The sequence below is a fragment of the Podarcis muralis genome, chromosome 9 (genome assembly GCF_964188315.1).
Source record: "Podarcis muralis chromosome 9, rPodMur119.hap1.1, whole genome shotgun sequence".
Lineage (NCBI taxonomy): Eukaryota > Metazoa > Chordata > Lepidosauria > Squamata > Lacertidae > Podarcis > Podarcis muralis.
This window is the reverse complement of record NC_135663.1, coordinates 46,615,305-46,637,247: the sequence shown is the minus strand read 5'-3', so window position 1 is coordinate 46,637,247 and position 21,943 is coordinate 46,615,305. Positions and strand designations below refer to the sequence as shown.

The 21,943-nt window shown below is 45.1% G+C and overlaps 1 protein-coding gene and 1 long non-coding RNA gene across 7 annotated transcripts in view; one reads left to right on the top strand and one right to left on the bottom strand.

Annotated features, from left to right (window-relative positions):
• The window catches only part of LOC144328882 (uncharacterized), a 104,067-nt gene that overhangs the window by 42,007 nt on the left and 40,117 nt on the right, over nt 1-21,943 (top strand). For 3 of the 4 annotated variants that reach the window (XR_013394237.1, XR_013394236.1, XR_013394235.1), the window contains exons 3-4: nt 5,562-5,675; nt 6,573-6,744. This is a non-coding gene — a long non-coding RNA (uncharacterized LOC144328882). Of the gene's footprint in view, nt 1-5,558; nt 5,676-6,572; nt 6,745-21,943 lie in introns of all 4 variants that reach the window. The other variant, XR_013394234.1, reaches the window with a different exon arrangement.
• Nucleotides 1,358-21,943, bottom strand: part of GALNTL6 (polypeptide N-acetylgalactosaminyltransferase like 6) — a 451,848-nt gene continuing 431,262 nt past the window's right edge. For all 3 annotated transcript variants that reach the window (XM_077934169.1, XM_077934172.1, XM_077934170.1), the window contains exons 12-13: nt 13,386-13,535; nt 1,358-2,280 (exon numbers count right to left, since the gene is read on the bottom strand). In XM_077934169.1, the coding sequence (XP_077790295.1) occupies nt 2,110-2,280; nt 13,386-13,535 (321 nt within the window). In that variant the 3' untranslated portion in view covers nt 1,358-2,109. The remainder of the gene's footprint in view (nt 2,281-13,385; nt 13,536-21,943) is intronic.

Here is a 21,943-nt window from a genome sequence, read left to right as displayed (position 1 = left end):
AGTAACTGAAAGCTGAAATTACTTTTCAGATGCACAGTTTGGTTTGATAACTAACATTTTTCACTTCCAGCTTCTCATTTTGCCTGAATCTGAAGGCGGTAGCTTCCAATGTGCATTTACTGTGCTATAATCCATAATTTCTATATAAGCTCAAAGGTAACATCTCTTGTTAATATCATACATAAAGAAAACGTGCACCCACAACAGACAAAACGACATGGCGTAACTTCTCTGTATCCAGATTGCAGATTTGAATGCTCACCCATATTTGCTGCCAAGAGCCAGGGCGCACAATCAGCAAAATCATGTGACGTAACTCTTTAGTATCATTTGACATTCGACATTGCATATATGAATGCTCACCCATATAAAATTCTCCCCACACATGGGGGGCGGGGACAATAACATCAAGTTTAGGGGTCAGTTGTTCTCACGTGTTAACTTTAAAAATATATATACAGTGGTACCTCGGGTTAAGTACTTAATTCGTTCCGGAGGTCTGTTCTTAACCTGAAACTGTTCTTAACCTGAAGCACCACATTAGCTAATGGGGCCTCTCACTGCCGCTGCACCGCCGGGGCACAATTTCTGTTCTCATCCTGAAGCAAAGTTCTTAACCTGAAGCACTATTTCTGGGTTAGTGGAGTCTGTAACCTGAAGCGTATGTAACCCGAGGTACCACTGTATGGGGAAACATTGAATCATAATGATCCCCACCTGTGGGCTGCACTGGGGTCCAGCAATGAGCGCAGCATCTGATTCTGCTGATTGTGAAATTTGATTCTCAAAAGCAGGTTGCTTTAAACGGTTCCCCCAAAAAGTTTGGAAACATGTTCTTAGGATGTTCACAGTGTGCAGCTACAGAAAAGCTGCATAACATGATACAGTAGATTTTGTTAAGCTCCTGCAATGGCATTAACTGAAACAGTTGGCAGTTGCCTGCAGTTTCAGCTGCTATTCTACATAATGCTATTCTACTTTAATAGAAACTCCACAACTGCCTATAGCCTCCTATAGCCATTCCTGCAGCACTGAGTTAATACTGGTAGAATCCGACAACCTTTAGCTCCAGGGAGTGTATTTGGCCACAAACCTGTCTTGTCAGACTCATTATGCTTCTTCTCTTGGTGATTGTATTGATCTAAATCCACTTATGCATCTTTTAATAAAAAGTGCCAGGAAAGAAATGCAGTGTTCCAAGCAGAAATCCTTTCTGAAAACCTTCCATTGTGTTGCTATTATAAATAACATGTCTACTTTTTAAAGATGAAGGAGGATGTGGTCACTTTTGGCTCATCCCATCAATGGTGACTTGATAAGTATGAATGATTGCAGATGATTGTTCAGCAACACTATGTAAAATGGATGGAAATTTTATTTAATTGCTGTGATGGAAATTATTCTTTCTTCAACTGCAGAAGAGAAATGGTCATTTGACACCTTACAGTCATTTTCATGCTTCATTCAAAATGCAACTCTAAAATTACTCTTACATTGCTTTTCAGCCATTCCCATTTCAACAGTGAAAGGAATGTAATAGGGAGGTTCTTAACATTATCTGTTATAACACCTTATTTAAATAACCCTCTTAAACCTGACTTCCACCAAGGGAAAGGAATGGCGCTAGAACATCCATCTTGTTTTACAGTTCTGAGACACTGACAGTATCCATCGATGTTTCTACTTCTCTACTGGTGGCATCTCAAGATTCCCACATAGCACTCATGCACTCCATAGTATCCCCCGTAAGTAACAGCAACTATTCATAGCTACTCACTATAGTAGGGTTTGACCTGAGAAACTCTAAAACTCTGTTTAACTTTATTAACATGGAGTGTTTGGAAACATTTTTTTAAAATAAAGTTTTCCCTTGACCAGCAAGGGAAATTGTCAGCCAGGAGGCCTCCAGCAGCAGCTGGTGAGGTTCTCAGCCAAGTTCTTCAGATATTGTCCACCCGCAATGACAGCTCGTTGGCTTCTGCCCTGGCATTTACTTAATCTTCAGAACAGATTTCCTGGCACTAGGAAACTTAATTTCTGACTCCTTTGACCCAGATGCTGGCCAAAATCTTGTTTGCAATCTGTACAGAACAGTCTGTTTTTTTCTCCCTAAGAGCTGGTTTTTTTGCTGTTAAATTTCTCTAAAACAGTCATATTAATATGCTCAAAAATCCACTGTTGAGTTTCAGATAAAGGATCACATCTGTTCATGAAAATCTTCTTCTCTGCCGGATTGCAATCAATGCAGCTGCTGCTCACCGGATGGAACAAAGTTTTGTCCTGTGGGGATGAGAACAAAAACGCATTAAGAAGCAAATGCCAGCTGATTAAAAATGGCCATGTTTTGGGGAACAGAGGTTTTATAAAAGTCAAGCCAAGCTTCTTTAAGATTTGGACAGCTCTTCTGCCCACAATAAAACAGAGCAATGGTGTAGAATGCTTCCAGACTATTTCCAGCGTATTGTACGTAGGTGGCTGTCTAGAGTAAAATATTTAACAGTTATGAATGAAGGCACTGATATTTAAGACAAGCCTGGATGACTTGCAGAGGATCTGCTCCCTCATTTCCCACAACTGCAACTCTGTGCCAACATGCTTGATCACTGAGCTGGTTAGCTTTACTCCTGCACCACTTCTGTGGCAATTGGTTGTCCGAATCATTCACCAACACCACCGTGGAAGGGAAGTAGTGCAGTAGCAGAGCACCTGCTTTTCATACAAAAGGTCCCATGTTCAATCCTTTGCATCTCCAGGAAGGGCTAGGATGGTCTGAAATCAGAGAGAGATGCTGACAATCAGTGTAGAAAACGCTCAGCTAGATGGACCATTCGTCTGACTTAGTGCAAGGTGGGTTTTCAGATGCACGGTTTGGTTTGATAGCTACTATGTTCCACTTCCACCTCCTCATTTTGCCTCATTTAGATTATTCTTCCAGCATCTAGAGATGCAATTCTGACAGAAGTTGTGTCTGTAGGCTAGCATCATGGGATCTGCAAAGTAGCCCAGGCTATCAGGGCAAGTAGCTTCATTCCGAAGCCTCTTATTGGTGCCCTCAGCCATAGCTTCACTATTGCAGTGCAACACAAAGGGAACTAATTTCTTTTCTCCTGCGCTATGAAGCAGCCCCACTGGGAAGAGAGCTCAAAAGGACCGTATATCCACCCCCAAAGCCCGGCAAAAGCAGTGATCCTAATTTGGCAGAGGGCAGCAAAGGGGCTTCTGTTCAAGCGCCCAAACCGGAGCAACTCTGACTACCAGCAAGGGGGGGAAAGGTGAAGCAGCAGGCAATGAAATCAAAATCCCTGCTACAAAAAGAAGCAGGTATGAACATTCCGTTTGTGATGTTTGATCTGTGGTGGCTCTTTTGACCCAGTGAGCCACCAGCTCCAATATTTGTTGCATTGGTCATCAAAGACCTGTTGCTGTGGACTGGGGACTGACTTTGCTGTTCTGCAATAAATTACTAAAGAGCCGTCTTTTCCATGTTGTCTTACATAAGATGCTCAACCCCACTGTTTTTCTGCTGAGGAAATTAAGCAGTGTTGCATTCTTCACAGAACACCCAATTAATTTCACAGAAATCATGCAACTGATTCTACATGTCCTAAGCAAGGTTTAGATTCGCCCATTATGCATCATTTATTTGATTTCTAAACTAGTTTGGAAAGCACGAGGATGACGGAAAGTAAACAAAGAAGAGGATGTGAGTCAAGGGTCCACTGGGGACAGGAACCCTGATCCGTTGGGGTGTTATCCTGAATCCTGTCCAGTAAACCATGCCCTATTTATTATGAATTGCTTGTGCATTAAAAAACTTTTCTTCCCAATGTATTCTGAAAATTTTCTTGTTTTTCTTATGAAGTTCCTTTTTTCAGGTTTCCTATAGGTATCTGGTTTGCCACTGTGAGAACAGGATGCTGGCCTGATCCAGCAAGATCTCATGTTGGCATTGTTCTAATCACCATTCCTCAAGGTCAGAATCAATTGTGCATTCAATTTTGTTTTTTTTAAAAATTAGTTTTAAAAAGATTTTATTGTCTTACAAAAGAGACAAATAAGCAAAGAATAGTACAATTGGGGGGAGAATGTTCTGTTGCATAGTGTTAGTTTAGGGGTTTGTGGCAGCATCATGTTGATAGGCTGTGTGTGTGTGTGTGTGTGTGTGTAGACATTGTGAGATGTTAGGGGTCCAAAGCTTGGCTGATTGTGTTCAGGTGGTTACATTGTGGTGTAGGGGTTGGGTCGTTGGGTCAGGTTAGCCGTGTTGATTTGTATGTTGTTGGTGGGGATAGGTCACTGTCATGTTGTGCTTTGTATGTGATAAAGGGGAATCACACTGGGGTTAGTTTGTCCCCGTGCTAATTTGAGTTGGTTGGTTAACTTTTCTAGTAGGGCTTATCCCCATACATTTTGGTACCCAGTGGTCTGTGTTCACTTTTTGAACGCCACATGCTTCAGCCACTACTGTAGTCACAGAAGGTGCGATACCCCCATTTGCAACTCATTCTCTTGTTTCCTCTAAAACAGACATTAAAAAAAATATGGTCCCTCAGACTCATGTCAGTAGGTGGCATCCTCAAGGGCCTGTTGCTATTGGCATCACTGCCCTTACCCAGTATACTGATGAGCCCAGTTGGCAGCCATTGTAACTGTGTCAGGAACTGAGGACCACTGTCCTATGTGGCAAGATGTGTCACTGCAGCTTCTCAGAGAAGAATCTTTAGCATGGATTCATCCCAGGCTAGCCTTGGCTCCTTCTGAGCAGGAAGGAGTATAAGAAGACTTCCTGTCTCAGTGGTGCTTTGAGCTCTAGCATGTGTTGTGTTTCTGGTATTGCTGTTAAGTTCTGATGCTTAGCTTGTACTATCAGCCCTATCTTCTGGCTTGACCTGTGAATTAGATGGCTTTTTTGCCTGATTCCCATTTACTGGTTCCTGATTTACTGCCAGTGGCCCTCAACCCATCCTGGACTCTGCCCAAGGTTGAAAAGCTTTTGTTAAGTCCACTTACTTGTTTCCACTTACTAATTTGGGAATGCTTTGCTTGGAGGGAATGGCTGGCTGGCATCTTGACAAGGAACACCTTGGAGGTGAGGATCTATGACAGGCATAGGCAAACTCGGCCCTCCAGATGTTTTGGGACTACAACTCCCACCATCCCTAGCTAACAGGTCAGGGATGATGGGAGTTGTAGTCCCAAAACATCTGGAGGGCCGAGTTTGCCTCTGCCTGATCTATGACAACATTTTAGGCTTCACATGGGCAGTTGGTTAGTCACTGTGGGAGCAAGATGCTGGACTAGGTAGGCTGTTGCCCTGATCCAGGAGGGTCTTCTTACATTCTTTTCTTTTTTAAAAACAAAAATCCATGTGTTTAAACTAGTATCACCAACAGACTTTTGAAATAGCCATTCTCAGTCATTAAGAAATAATCTGAACCAAAAAGGAAGCTACGTGTGTGTGTTTTATACTAGTGAGTGCTTTTTTCAGGAAATTATTTTAAAATAAATCCAGGCCATTACAAGATGCTTGCTTTTGACAATCTATCTCCACTTGTTAGCAGAAGTTCGGCTGACTTCATCGGAAGCAGAACCAGGTCCATTAAGATGAGCAGCACACTGCAGCCAATGCACTTGGGGAATGAAAACCAAGAAGAGACTGCAAACATTTCCTCTTGGTAAGTTTCAGTTACTTCTGGGAAGGGCAAAAACTCTTTCTCCCCTTTCTTTTTGCAGTGAAGGCATATTATTTCAGAGTGACACCCTTTCCATAAGATAATGGACTTGCAGGCAGGCCTGGGCAGTTCAGGTAATTGGTAATGAGACAAGGTTCCTTTCCTTCCTTCTAGGTCATTGCTTTAACTATGGCCAAGGTCAGTAGTCAATGAGAGTCATTATCGTCTGACGGCTGCAGTCATTTCTGTGAAATGAGTTGGTAGTCTCAGCATAGGCCCAATAAGACCAAATGTCCACATGATAAAACATACCATTAGAACTGATATTCACACTGTGAGCTTTTCAGCAGCAAAGTCAAGGTGCGATCCACCAGGCCCTGCTGCTATGCTTCCTTCTCCATTTGTTACCAAAGAGCTTGATTTAATGGGGATAAAGATGGAGGACAATGCTTGATGGGATTGCAGTTTAAGAGTCTTTTGTGCCAGGTCTGAATTACTAGTAGATGTCGCCTCTGCAGCTCTCTCAGGAGTAGCATAAAGTCCAATAGCCCCGATAAACGAATGAATGCCTGAATTCCAACTCTTACGTCTCTCCCACAACTTGTTGCTGCATTCAAAGCAGAACTACATTAGATACGAAATCATGTGGAAAGAATATGTCATGGGCCATCCTATGGAAAATCATATTAAAGACATATGTCTCAGTCTCTTGGCATAGGCCCCAGTTGTGAGATAAAAATCCAAGGCTGCATGTTCAGTGATCCTTGCTTCACTGGTTCTGCACATAATCCTAAAATATATTTGGTGTGGTAAGATTTGAGGGCACTGAGGATGTGTTTGGGGGTAGGTTCAAGGACTGAATCTAATGTAGCTTCTGCCTCTCTCTCAATGGGCTATTAGGATTGGCAAGACTGAGAGAACATTGTTCATTTTTGATGAGCAGCTGTATGAAGATCTTCATGTGCACACAGCCTGCTGTGTGGGATGACTGGTGCCATTAACTAGAATGCTGTAAACAGATCATGTCTGAAAAGAATGGCATTTGAACTGCAAACTCTTCCAAAGACATCAGGTAGGATCTAAATTTAGTTTGTATTTAAAAAATCTAAATACGTGATTAATGAATAAATCCAGTGATTTGGAACAGTGATGATAATGATTAATTTATTAGCTTTATTAATCACCTTAGATGAGTCACCTCAAGGCAAGGTAAAATATAAAAATGACACATTGCAATGCGAAACTCATAAAGTGCAAAATGTAAAATATTCTGTACCAGTGAACACATCAGTTAAACATACTACAGTTCTCCTAAACCTCCACTGACATGATCAATACATAGTTAATCTTTAAAACTAACTCCAGCCTAAAAAGCAGCAGTCGAATGCCATGCTATATATAGAAAAGGTTTTGCTTGGTGTATGATGCCATAGTGGATGCCAGGAGAATCTCTCTGGGGCACCACTACTGAAAAGCCCCTTTCCCTTGTCACCACTAGGCCTGGGCGATATATCGCCCAGGACTGGTATGAGGGGCAGACAGTGATGGCAGCTTCACTCAGTGGTACGTATACAGTGGTGCCCCGCAAGACGAACGCCTCGCAAGACGGAAAACCCGCTAGACGAAAGGGTTTTCCGTTTTGGAGGCGATTAGCAAAACGAATTTCCCTATGGGCTTCCTTCGCAAGACGAAAGCCCATGGGGAAACTCCGGGACAGCGGGGAAGCGCAGCGCGTCTTCCCCACTGTCCTCGGACCTCCTCCGAAGAGGACCTCCTCCCGCCGCCAGCCTTCGTTTCTCCGCTATCCCGGACGGCTTTTGAAGGCAGGCGGGGGACAGCAAAGACTTTCGCCCCCCGCCGGCCTTCAGAAGAGGTCCAGGACCTCTTCTGAAGGCCGGCGGGGGGCAAAAGTCTTTGCTCCCCCCTGCCTGCCTTCCCGGGAGAGCGGAGAAATGCAGCGTGTTTCTCCGCTGTCCCGGACGGCTTTTGAAGGCAGGCGGGGGGGGGGGGGGAGCAAATACTTTCGCTTCTGAAGAGTCTTTCTGAAGAAAGACTTTCGCTCTTTCTGAAGAGGCTTCTGAAGGCGGGCGGGGGGCGAAAGTCTTTGCTCCCCCCCGCCTGCCTTCAAAAGCCGTCTGGGACAGCGGAGAAACACGCTGCGTTTCTCCGCTCTCCCGGGAAGGCAGGCAGGGGGGAGCAAAGACTTTTGCCCCCCGCCCGCCTTCAGAAGAGGTCCAGGACCTCTTCTGAAGGCGGGCGGTGGGCGAAAGTCTTTGCTCCCCCCCGCCTGCCTTCAAAAGTCTTTGTCCCCCCTGCCTGCCTTCCTGGGGGCTTTTAAATCGTCCCGGGACAGCGGAGAAGTCCCCCGCTGTCCCGGGGCTTTTTAAAATGCTGGGGGTGGGAAGAAAAGCCCTTGGTCCCCCCCCGCCAGCCTTCAGAAGAGGTCGGGGGACAGACTGTCCCCGGACCTGGTCTGAAGTCGGTTTCCATAGGAACGCATTAATTGATTTTCAATGCATTCCTATGGGAAACCGTGCTTCGCAAGACGGAAAAATCGCAAGACGACAAAACTTGCGGAACGAATTAATTTTGTCTTGCGAGGCACCACTGTATTGTGGGTGAAGCCGCCGCCACTCCTGAGTCTCTCTACTACCAGCGCCCAGCGGGTGCCGAGGGAGACAATCTGCAGCCGGCACTGGAGGCAGAGGGGCTCAGGAGTGGTGGCGGTTTCACCAGCGATATCCCACTGAGTGAAACTGCCATCCCACTCTGCCCTCATACCGACGCAGAGGGAGAAACAAGGCAGCTTGTTCCTCCCTCCGCTTTTATAAACTGCTTGGCTGAGGAGTGTGAGGCTGCCCTTGCCTCAGCCAAGGACCCCTGACCTGCCAGCGGGTCACATGAGCCAGTGCTCCTGCTCCACAGCTGAGGGAGGCCTGGTTCTTCTCTAATGGATCCCCCACTTCGCCTCCTGGTTGCGCAAGCCGGAGATGGGGTGGGGGCCTCCTTAGACTTCTCCGCTGAGGAGTGCAGATGTAGCACTGCCTGGCTGCCTTTGCCAGGGAGAGTGGGCTCTGTCTTCCCTCCTGGGCTGAATTCTGGGAGGAAAGACATGGCCTGCTCTCCCAGGCGAAGGCAGCCAGGTGATGGTAGTCAACAGAAGAAAATGGCAGCTGCCTTGGCACAGGGGGTGGGCAGGTTACATCAGACATGCATGCACTTGCCTCACGCATTGCTGCCTTGGCACGGGGGGGGGGGGGGTGAGGTGGGGCTACCTCTTTCTCCAGGGAGGGTCCTGCCATCGCCAGGGAGGGAGGGCTACAACTTTCCCCCCAGGGTAGTCATTCACCCCAGGAGGAAAGACGGAGCCCACCCTCCCAGGTGAAGGCAGCTAGGCGGTGCAAAGGTTGCGCTCGCCAGCAGCATCAGGCAGCCCCACTCTGCAATGCATTGATGGGGAGGCTTGCACCCAGCGCCTTGCAGAATGGTGCAGAGGTTGCCTGATGCTGGCACTGGGGAGGAGGCAGCCTTGCAAACGGATCCTGACAGGCTCTGTCCGCTTGGCTACCGCCTGGCTGCCTTCACCTGGTGGGAGCAACAGGCTGCATTGGCTTCAGCTCTTGGACAACGCAGCTTGTTCCTCCCTCCGTTTCAGCATCGCAGTATATCGCCAAATCGTGATTTTTCGCTGGTGATGCATCTTGATGTTGAAAAGCTGACACCATTCTCTGAACTAAGGGTATTGGTGTCCCAAGCAATGTAAGCCTTTGTTTTCCATTCTTACGGAGTGTGTTCAACTCTGAGACTCACATACTTTCCCCAATATTACAGAAGGTTCCTCTTTGAGAACTGAATGTAATAAGAGTGTCTCATTTTTATGGTACATTTCAGGTTCAATACAGCGATTTCAGGACCTTTAGCAGAATATTCCTAGACTCTTATAAATTTATCCAAATACATTTTGAATACCATGTTATTTAATTGATATTCAAATGTGTCAGTTGTGGAATCAGCACTGCATGCATTGTTGGAACTCCTGAGCTCCCGGGTGAATGGCTATATAGGTAGAAGCTATGCTGTGTATAATGCGAAATGGAGAAGTCTGAAGAATCAGGACTCCTGGTTGTAGAAAGAGTCCCATGATGTAGTAACTAGACCTTTGGAGAATGGGGATGATAAAAATGAAATGAAATGAAATGAAATAAATGAATGAATGAATGAATGAATAAATAAATAAATAAATAAATAAAATCTACACATATGACTAAGCAATCTGTCTTTCAAGTATAGTGATCAGCATCTTTTCTTAGGCACAGAATCTCCATCTCTAAACTTACACCTGCAGGACAGCATTCTACAGCACCTTTTGCTTCTGTATGTGGATCTGCTTGTACACAGCTGGCTTTTGTGTGTGCATGAGCAGCTGCACATTGTCTATGTAGTAAACATTCCCAGCTCATCTCTCAGCCCAAGCACATACTCAAGGCCACAGTATTGGTTTCAAGTAGCAATTACCTCTCAGGTTTGTCTGTAGCCTGTAGAAAATAATGACCTACCTGAAAGGGTTGTTTGCTGAGAATTTTATGGATGCTAAGAAAGTTCTGTATAAATATGACACATTATCATTAATTAACTTATATTATGTAAAAGTTTTTTTTAAAAAAGGACTGAGGTGAACAGAAAGCAGATACATCTTAGATCAAAGATAAACTTAATTTATTTAGGCATTATTTTTACAATGGTTGTGGCTCCTTGTCTGAGCAATTTATAGCCAACCATAAGTGTTTGCTTCACTATATTGTTTGAGAGGACTGATGGCTACCAGATCAGTGTTATATAGCTCCAGCTTGGCCAGCACTTCCTTTATGAAAATGCTTTTTGAAGAATTTCTCACTCAGAAATATAGATTTTGCCTTGGAACAAGAAACTCCCATGTACTGCCTCATTCCCACAAGTAGTAAAAATAAATCAGCAGACAGGACAGTGTTTTATCCATTGGCCAATGGCATTTGTCACATGGTTGTTTAAAGGGCTGTTATTTCACTGTGATCATCCACCGAGGTCCAGATTAAAAATACGATGGGCCAGGAACAGAGGACAATGCAAGAATTGTGCCTGCTCTGTGCTGCCCCATACCCACACACCCCTGGTACATTAGGCACCAATGAAGTGTTTCAAGACATCAAGCTTCTTTTCAGCAGCTTGGGCAATCCAGGAAATAAATTGACTTTGGTGTTTGAGCAAGAGGCTACAGTTGTACAAAGTCAGATCCTTATCTGACATAAATGGAGCTTTCTCCTCTGACTTTGAGGGCGTTGTGCTAACTCGTATAATTTGAAGATCCAGCACACGCCTTTCAAATGGCACCTCTACTAGGAATGAGAATTCAATTCACCCTACAAAGTCTGATCCTTCTCTGGCTAAAGTGTAAATGCTAAACGAAATTGATCAACCAAAGTCATGGGTTGAATGGCAATAGAGTCCCCTCCATGTAACCCACACAAAAGTTTTCATGGATACATATTTGCAGACAAAAACCCCTCAAGATATTCCCTCCCACAGTTTCAAACAATATAAGCCCTGGCAGAGTCGCCATCTGTTGTTTCCCTCCTCTGGGAATTCCCCATCTCTGCACTGATTCTAAACCTCTCTGCCTGCTCTCCTGATGACTAAACTTCCTCATTGCTTATCCTATCCCTTCATCTAGCATATAATAGTCTTACAACCACTTTCACTGCCTTAGTCTGGTGAAGTGCTGATAATTTTGGCTCAAATTTCCTTGCTGCCACCCACCCACAGCACACATTATCTATGGTTCTCTTGGTTCCCTGGAAGGAGATAATGACTCTCAACAAGCCTGAAGTGTGTAGCGTAGGTCTGCCTTTAATCTATTTCCAAATTCATGAATGCTTTGGTAAACTAGAAAATATTAGGGTGATGAAGGCCAAAATAGCTTTTGTCTCTGTACAGCTTTGGGTATGATCCAGCCTCATTGAAGAAACTGCACCCATGTACAAAGGAATCCTGTACAGCTCAATAAAGGACTGTCCTGTTCCAAGGCAATAAAAGAAGCACCCGTGCCTAGTGATACCATGTGCTCATATATCCACATCCAGGGCTCTGTCCCTGTATGACAATAAGGAGGGCTAGGCAGGGTGGGAGGGATAAGGAAGGTGACACAGACCTTCCATGCTCTGTAATGGTTCAGTGGGCCATGAATGTCTGAGCTTGTGTGCACATGTCAGGGGGCATAGGAGGAGGAAACACCAGTGTACGGGGTTGGGGGCAGAACTCTGCTAAGCCCCTTAAGAAGTCTTTACGTGAAGGCACTGTGTATGGAGGAGTGTGTCATATCCATGCAATGCAAGCCCCACTGTGTCCAATGGTGTGCATACGATTGCAGTTTTAGTAATTTGAAGATAGTGAATGCCAAGGAAGTTGTGCTGTGGGATGGTGATGGATAGGTGAAACAGAGCACCAGAATAAGAGTCATCTCATGCAGTTCCACCAAGGCCTGCACTGAGAAGGTTAAACAAGGTCACTTCATTGGTACCCATTTCAAAAGCAATCAATCATGTCACTCCAAAGCATTGTTATGGTAACTAGTAAAATGTGAAGAAGAAAAAGTCATGCACAATTTCTGTCACAGCCAACCTGCTTTTAGTGCTATTTAAAATGGTTTGAAATGCAGTCTGCATCCTAGACTGATGACCCTTGAATTGTAAACCATTTTGTTTCATTAGATATACAGGGCTGCTCTTTCCAGCATTTTGTACATCTGCCAATTGCAATCTTTAAAGTAAAGAAAGATTTTATTGTATTTAATTCATTAGGAGCTTTTCTTGTGCCTGTCACATGGAATAAAAACATTTTCAGGGCTGCCTTTGTTAAAATGACTCACATGTCTTGAAGTGCCAAAATGGCAAAGCATCTTTCAGGGGATGTGCTCTTCATTTTGTGCCGGGTGAAATCCATATTAATGTTAACTTTGACCTATATAATGGCAGACCTTCAAGAAACAGTGCTATTTCACATTTCAAGTGTTTTTTGTTTTTAACTGAACCAAGGCAGTCTGTAAAATGAATTATTCTGATGGAACAAACACTGCAGTCTCTGTTACCCAAAACTAGGAGCGGCCAGCAAGGATGGGGAGTATTTGTAACTCTGACTTCCGGGTACCAGTATCACAGCAGTGGGACACAGAGCAAACGGTGTGAGGGCAGAGAGGTGTGGCTGAACTACTGGAATCTGACCACTTCGCTTGTGCCACTGCTGCCCTAACCACCAGGGTCCGATCTACTATGAAACCAATGAAGCTTAGGCTTCGGGGGCCCCAATTCCAGGGAGTCCGCATTGCTTTTTTTTTATGGATCTAGTAGACACATTTTGAATCGCACAACTCAAATTGATTTTTTTGTTTTATGTGTTTCAACAATCCCAATGCTTTTAAGTCTATAGTACAGATGTTGTAAAGGTTGCTGTAAACAACCCCACTGAAAAAGGTAACAGTGGCTACCCAGATGTCATTGCTGGTTGCAAAAAGGTTTCATGGCCCCCAAAATGTAGGTCCACTGCTGCTAACCACACACTGCCCTGCAAGCAGCATCAGCGGTACCAGGAGGCCAGGTTCACAGCACCACCCCTCACAGCTGGCCGCCCCTGCCAAAAACCCAGTAGCTGAAAGACTTTGAAACAATCCAAAGCAATACTGACCTTCCTGTAGCTCCAGTGCTGGTTGCCCTTCATACCATGGCAGTCATAAAGCGTGACGGGGCTGCTGTGCGAAACGGCATCAAAGCAGAATTTTCTGGTGTGAAGAGGTTCTCCTGGACGGATGTCTTCTCTCCAACCAAAGGTGAAGAGCTAAGGGGTGGGGTGGGGGGAAGCATTCATGTGACACTGTGTTCTAACTTGGCGTTTGACTGGGAGATCAGATAGTAGGATAGTAGGAAACTTCTGGCTTGGCTTTACTTGTGCATAACTAGACAGTAGACTCCAACCAACCATTAAACCAAAGGTATTTGGCTTCAGTGTAATAATTAATAACAGCCATAACAGCCCAGAGCAACCCTAAGGAGTAATGGCTAGGTTTTTGGCAAGGAATCGCAATAATTAAAAGGAAAAGAAACCCTCAGTATGAAAAGGTACACAATGCACATCAAGAAAACGCTTATCCCACTGAAGGGGAAATTAGAAACAACCACCATTCTATAGAATTAATCAAAAGACTGTCAAGATAATGGGTGATGAAGCTGGGAAATGAGCCCTAAGGGCAGTGAAAGAGCTTGGAGATGAAGCCTCACAGGAAGAATTGAGGCCTAGTTCTCACTGGGGTAGTAAATCTGTATAAATTTGGCTAGTGCTTGTATAATTTATTAGTCTTCCATGCAACCAATATCCTCCACGTAGGAAACTAGATATCAGGGCTCTAGCCTAGCCTTGGACAGGAGATTTTTAAATTTCATTTTCGTTTTATTTGATACAGGGAAGCATTCACTAATTTGCAAGAGAATGTATTTGCTGTCTGAAGTGGTGCAGCCCAGACAGAGATTTGCCTCCTCAGCAAGCACTAGGCCTCAGCTTGTTCAAGGGTGATGGATCAGTGGTAGAGCAAATCAGGGCCGGCCTGTCCATGAGCCAAGGTGAAGCAGTCGCCTCAGACAGCAGATCTGGCCTTCTTTGCCACTGCTCCTTGTTGTTTTGTCGTCCATTCCTGGCTGCCTCCTCCACACCCATGTGCCCATGTGCCACCGCCTCCATGACTGCCCACCAAGAAAGTGTTCAGGCATGGAGGAGGAGGTAACGTGTATGTATGCAGAGGAAGCAGTTGCGGTGGAAAAGGGGACAACATTTTCTGTTTTGCCTGAAGCAGCAAAACGTCCTGGGCTAGCTCTGGAGTGCAATGCTTTCCATTCATAAAGTTCTAGATTCAATCACTGCCCTCTTCAAGTAGGACTGTCTTGTGCAAGTCCTGCCTTAAACCCTAGAGAACCTGCCAGTCAGTGTGGGCAATAATGAGCAAGATGGACTGGTGGTCTGACTCTGCATAAGGCAGCTTCCTATATTGTTAGCAGTACAAACTATGGTTTATCTGAATGGTATTGATACACAGGAACTAGGCCAATGCATCATTCTGGAACTTGACATAAAATGTTTCAGCACCAGTGGCTAAGATTAGTATGGAAATTCCCTGTAGCAGGTGCTATGAATGATTGGCTGGTGCTAAGAATGATGTTATGACTGCAGTGGTGGCGGCGGCAGGCAGCCACCAGGAAGAAGCCGTTTCGAATTTGCAATCTCTGCTTTTCAGTTGATGACTCACAGTCAATGGTGGTGGTGATGATAATCACCATCACTTCCACGATATATTTTTAAGGTTCGCCTGGCGTTTGATCTATGGTGGATGCTGCTACAGAAGTTAAGTCCCTACACAGAATCATAGAATATCTGAACTCGCCTTTCTTCAAGATAAATTAAATGTGAGTGTTCTTTTTAAAAATGCTGACATGCATTATTTACACTTCACTATTTATAATTTAAAGCTGAACTGCGCTTTGGAAAAGTGCAAAACTCCAACACCGACATTTTATGAACTCAGCCTTCCCTGATGGTGTGCTAGAGCTGGTGCATAAAATCAACTAATGCACGTTAAGAGCTAATTAGTCCAGCTTAAATAGTCCGGTGATTGCTTGCTGCCCTCCCCACTGCCTTCTCCTTCCATGAGAGAGATAAGCTTCCACATGTAACCTGCAGTTCCCTTTATTCCGAAGGTGCTGCACATTGCTGAGTTCCATTCAACCTTCTCATCTAAATTGTGCTGGGATCCTTCAAGGCTACGTATTGTCAGTTTAATTTCTCTCTTTTGTCACTTCCCTCTCCGAACCACAGCTGTAAAGCTCATTTAGAATACCCTCTTCTGTAGCTACTGACTCCATTACAACTCGTTAGAGCCTTTCAGGTGGCTGGTTGAATGATCACAGGGGTTTACAGGGAAGGAAGAACATTTGAAGCCTGGTCTCCCAGGTCCTAATCCAACACTCTAATCATCACACTACACTGCCTGTCTGTACATTTCAGTTGCTGCGAAGACACACTAAGTCTTTTTCTTCTGAAAAAGAATGCTTCTACAAAACCTAATAAACTGAACTGAATGAAACAATATCACTGATGTGGCCAAAACAAAATGATATCATCCTATCCCCAATGGCTGGCAAAGGGCTGATCTGTATGGACAGGATTTGCCCGGATAACATGCTTGTTATTATGCTGCGCCACACTGTGAAAGCCAGGCTTAATTTTATCTTGAGCCGATCCTCACTTTGTGAATACTGTGACTATTTTCTCATTTCTTCTGCTGGCATCTGAAAAGTCAGATAATGAACCTGCTGAGGTTGTTTATCATGTCTGCAGCGGAGAGAGCAGCAGTATATGAACCTGAAGACAGCAGGATGGCTTTTTCTTGTTCCCGTTTAGTTCTTGCACAAATGTCTCCAGCACTGAAGATAAAATAAAGCTACATTTAGCTGGCAGCATTGGGGATGGCAGATAGCCGAAGGATGTGACACTTACAGTGCAGAGGTAGAACAAAGACAAATCCCTCAGAAAGGCTGTTGCTGGTGCCAAAGGGCTATAGAAGGGGATGAATACCCAGAATGCACTGTGTGGGGCGGCTGGGGTGAATTATTTCCCAGGATGCAACGAAGATCCTATGTATTGCCTGATGGACTGAACTTTCCCAGTTATAATCAGGTGCTTTTTAAAAAGACATAAGAACAGTAAGTTTTCTACTTCTAGGTGCAGGTTCCAGTGGTCCCTTAACTTAAAACAAGGGTTGTTTGGGGACAAGGCCCACAACTGGCTTCTTGATTGAAGAGCCCAGTTACAAGGCTGTGTATTTTTCCTCAGTTGGCTGTGACCAGCTTGGGGCCTTCCAACTCTACAGAGCCGTAAAAATCTATCCTTCCAGATCCACTTTATGGGGAACCTATGGCCTTCCAGATTCATAGAATCATAGAGTTGGAATAGACCACAAGGGCCATCGAGTCCAACCCCCTGCCAAGCAGGAAACACCATCAGAGCACTCCTGACATATGGTTGTCAAGCCTCTGCTTAAAGACCTCCAAAGAAGGAGACTCCACCACACTCCTTGGCAGCAAATTCCACTGTCGAACAGCTCTTACTGTCAGGAAGTTCTTCCTAATGTTTAGGTGGAATCTTCTTTCTTCTAGTTTGGATCCATTGCTCCGTGTCCGTTTCTCTGGAGCAGCAGAAAACAACCTTTCTCCCTCCTCTATATGACATCCTTTTATATATTTGAACATGGCTATCATATCACCCCTTAACCTCCTCTTCTCCAGGCTAAACATGCCCAGCTCCCTTAGCCGTTCCTCATAAGGCATCGTTTCCAGGCCTTTGACCATTTTGGTTGCCCTCCTCTGGACACGTTCCAGTTTGTCAGTGTCCTTCTTGAACTGTGGTGCCCAGAACTGGACACAGTACTCCAGGTGAGGTCTGACCAGAGCAGAATACAGTGGCACTATTACTTCCCTTGATCTAGATGCTATACTCCTATTGATGCAGCCCAGAATTGCATTGGCTTTTTTAGCTGCCGCGTCACACTGTTGGCTCATGTCAAGTTTGTGGTCAACCAAGACTCCTAGATCCTTTTCAAATGTACTGCTCTCAAGCCAGGTGTCACCCATCTTGTATTTGTGCCTCTCATTTTTTTTTTGCCCAAGTGCAATACTTTACATTTCTCCATTAAAGTTCATCTTGTTTGTTTTGGCCCAGTTCTCTAATCTGTCAAGGTCGTTTTGAAGTGTGATCCTGTCCTCTGGGGTGTTAGCCACCCCTCCCAGTTTGGTGTCATCTGCAAATTTGATCAGGATGCCCTTGAGTCCATCATCCAAGTCGTTGATAAAGATGTTGAATAAGACCGGGCCCAAGACAGAACCCTGTGGCACCCCACTAGTCACTCTTCTCCAGGATGAAGAGGAACCATTGATGAGCACCCTTTGGGTTCGGTCAGTCAGCCAGTTACAAATCCACTAGTGGTAGCATAGTCAAGACCGCATTTTGCCAGCTTCTTTACAAGAATATCATGGGGCACCTTGTCGAATGCCTTGCTGAAATCAAGGTAGGCTACATCCACTGCGTTCCCTTCATCTACCAGGCTTGTAATTCTGTCAAAAAACGAGATCAGGTTAGTCTGACATGACTTATTTTTCAGAAATCCATGCTGACTATTGGTGATCACAGCATTCCTTTCTAGGTGCTCACAGACTGTTTGCTTAAAGATCTGCTCCAGAATCTTCCCTGGTATTGATGTCAGACTGTAGTTGAACTGCAACTCCCTGGACATTAGCCATGCCTGTTATAGGGCTGAGGGAAGCTGGAATCTGCCCAGAGTGGCTGCGGCAACCCAGTTAGATGGACAGCATATTGATATTTATCATTATTTATTTATTATTATCCAACACCATCTGGAGGGTCACAGGTTACTCAGGGATTCTTGTGTGGTATTTCCTTGCAGATACATCCTGGTTTTTTGTTTTGTTTTTAAAAAGGGGCTTAGGACTAACTCTTCTGATACAACAAGGGTTGTTTTGCACATTACAAAGCGACCAGGATCTCTCTGATCAGTATGGCCTCCCTGGTGTGTGCAACTTTCAGTACATTCATCGGCAAATACGTACAGGCTGTCAGCACATGCTACAGTTATATGAGGACATGTAGGTGTTCGCCCATGAAATATGCAATGGATGAAACTGGTCGGCATCCATCTGTCTCAGGAGACAATTGCAGAGTGCCCCTTTGAGTGTAAAGTCAAACCATTGAAGAGTCACAGCACCTGCTGTGGCTGTAGAGACCAATACAGGAGATACATGTTTTGTTGCAGCTGGGGCAGATGAAGGTGTCCGGTTGTGCTGATGAAGGCGCACCATGGTTTTTCTTCTCTCTGTTCTCCTCCTCCCAGCAGTCATTCCTCCTCTGGCCATTGCTGGGGATACACCACCTGACTGACTGTCTCCAGGGGCTGCAGTCGTCCTCAAGGGATTCCCATGGCAAGGTTGATGTTGCCAGACTTCATGTCACATTTGCAGACATCTTTGTAACGTAGAATTGGTCTGCCAGTGGGCCTGGTGCCTGAAGCCAGCTCCCCATAAAGCGCATCTCTGGGGATCCTGCCATCTTCCATTCTGTGTACGTGGCCAAGCCAGCGTAGAAGTTGCTGAGACAGGAGTGCAAAAGCCCGGGAATGTGGGCTTGGGAGAGCACATCTTTGAGACTCTGTCCTGCCCCAAATCTTCCTGATGCAGAGCATGTGGAAGGTGTCGAGGTGCCGTTCCTGGCATATGCCAGTTGCCCATGACTCACTTCCACAAAGCAGCGTGCTCAACACACAAGCCTGGTAGACCTTCATCTAAAGTTGATCAACTTCGGACCTGATAAAATCTTCTAGAACCAAGCGCCCGAGAACCTTCAACTCAGAGAACATGCCACACACGTTCTGAGCCACCTTTCCCAGTTTGATAACCTCCAGTTTTTTGGGACTACAACACCCATCATACCCAGTCAGCAAGGTCATGGCCATGCTGGCTGTGGCTGATGGACACTGTAGTTCAAAAACATCTAGAGGGCATCAGGCTGGCTTGGATAATTCAGTTTTCCTAAATTCTGCCGGACACTTGGCCAAGCTCCAGGACAGGTTACATCTGAGGGTCCAGTCTGTCATGAGCAGAAGTCCACAATGGTTGATGAGCTGATGACCAGGTTCTGGATCCACGCAGCTCTAGGTTTGACACGGGAGCTTGCATGGTTATTCAGTTAGATCAGTTTCTCAGACTAAGCCTACACCAACTGTTTATATTTATTTGGAATCCATTGGTTATGCAGGTCACCTGTTCCGGTCACTTTTATTCATGTTATGGTGACCTAAAACTCGCACTCCTGTATTGTGTGGGCTGCCTTTGAAAGCTTACTTCAGTGTGTCTGGAATTCTGCTGCAGAACTTATAATTGTGACAATAGTTTTCAAACTTTTTTTGGGGGGGGGGGTCCTACCAGTTGTTTCTGGATATGATGTGCTGGTTCTATCTTTTAAAATCCTATAGGGCTTGGGAAGGGCCATAACTCAGGGGCAGAGCACACATTTTGCATGCATTTAGCATGCAAAAGATCCCAGGTCCAATGGCAGGAATCTCCTAGCAGGGCTGGGAAAAGACTTTTGTAAGATGCACTGGAGAGCCACTGCTAATCACAGCTGAAAATACTGAGCTAGATGGACTCAGTATAAGCCATTTCCCAGTCTGCTTGAATATTGATAGGCACTCTATTGAAAATCTTCAACAATTAAAAACAAAAACAAAAGGACCATCAACTTTTCAATCTTCAGTATGGAGCTCTGCTTGTCCAGCAGTGCCCTCTGCTGATAAGTTCTGGGAACTACATGCATCAAATAAAAATTGCAGGTGGCTTTACAGCTCTATTGGGGGGGGGGGGGGGAATCCAACTAAAATGTCCCAAACTGGTGAGCAATCTTTTGAGTTCTTCATAACGCTTCTTTAAGCTAGATGTAAAACAAAAGCAAAACAACAAATAGGGAGGGGATGAGTGGACAGAAAAAGGCCCAGGCTGCAGTTTGGAGGCTTTTTCATCTTGCCCTGAAACATCGTTCTCTCTTCTTGCTAATCCTCCCTTTTAAAAACAAAACGTGAACATCCAGCTTGAAGAAATTTCTGGAAGACTTGAAAGCTTGTTCATTACTTTGTGACATTTTAGTTGGTTCTACAAAGACAGTCACCCTAATATTACACAAAAACCAGAATCAAACAATTTCAGCAACTGATTACAGTGGCTACATAAAAGAACAAAATACCAACGCAATACAATACAAACTGATAGCAGCAACCCATAATAACCTCCACGAGGGAAGTCTCCAGGGTGAGCAGCTGCTCTATTGAACAGCTGCTTCCTAGCCTTTTCTGCTACTGATGGGAGTTCTTCCACAACCGATGAAATGCCAGGGATTTTTATCTGCTAAAAGGTAAAAACTAGGGCTGTGCAGCGGCTGAATTAGACTGATTCGGATTGAGGCAGCCCCGGGTTGCATTGGGTTCACCTGGATTTGGGGTTGTCAAAAAGGGGGCAGACACAGAAATGCCAGCATACCTCCCTAAGAAAACTAAGGCTACAATCCTAACCCTGCTTACCTGTGAGCCATAGCAGTTTTCCTGGAGAGGTGGAATGGCAGCAATAGCCTCCTAGCAGGGGTGATGCTGTAGCTTAAGGGGAAGTGGGGATAGTGGTGAGGTCAGGGCTGTGTGACCATACTGGCAGGGCTAATTTGGCTCTCCTACCCACATAGCCCTGACCTCACCACCACTTGGTCTCTCCTGGTAAGCGGTAGTGATGCCCATACAGGAAAGCTATTTCAGGTGAGCTGCTCCTGCTTACTGAATTCGGGAGGACCTACTTCTGATTTAGCCTGATTAGGAGCATGCAGCAAGTCTTTCAGATGAGCAATACAATACCTTGCAATGTAACAATTATCGAAATAATTGGCCAGTTGGAAACAGTTGTCATATAGAAGCAAAAGAAGATTTAGAAAAGAACAGAACACTGTGAACAGAACACAGGAAGCTGCCTTATAAGGTGTCCTTCTATTGGTTTGTGTAGCTTAGTATTCTCTGCATTGATTGGCAGAGGCTCCACCCTCCCAGGGTTTCAGACAGGGTCTTCCAGGCCTCCCTGAAGATGGCAGGGTCTGAACCTGGAGTGTGTTGCATGCCTAGCTTGTGCTCTGCCACTGATTCACAACCCTTCCCCAGGTTGTTTTCTCATGAGCCAAAAGCTCTTGAAAAAACACATCCCATGGCTTTTGTTTGATTGAATCTACTGCACCATCAAACCCAGTATGGAGGAGGAAGAATGGGGGGGGGGGGAAGACTGATGCTAGAGGTTTCCCAAGAGACAGCTTTGGTCCCTGGATTCTTAGAACTGTCACTTGGAGCAAGGCTTAAAAGTCCCAATACACCCTTAAAAGTATGGATTCCAGGCCAAACATGCTCTGATCTCTAAGGGTTATTGGCCAGTTCCCCAACAACAACAACAGCAACAACAACAACAAATAAAAATAATATTAAGCTGCTGTTGTTTTTGGGCAGGGGCTCTCTCCATGGGCTGGATCGCATGTGCACGTGATGGCGCACGTCCATGATTTCCGGTGTCTGCGCAGATGCGCTTTCAGACACTGCAAAAGCGAGTCCCTGT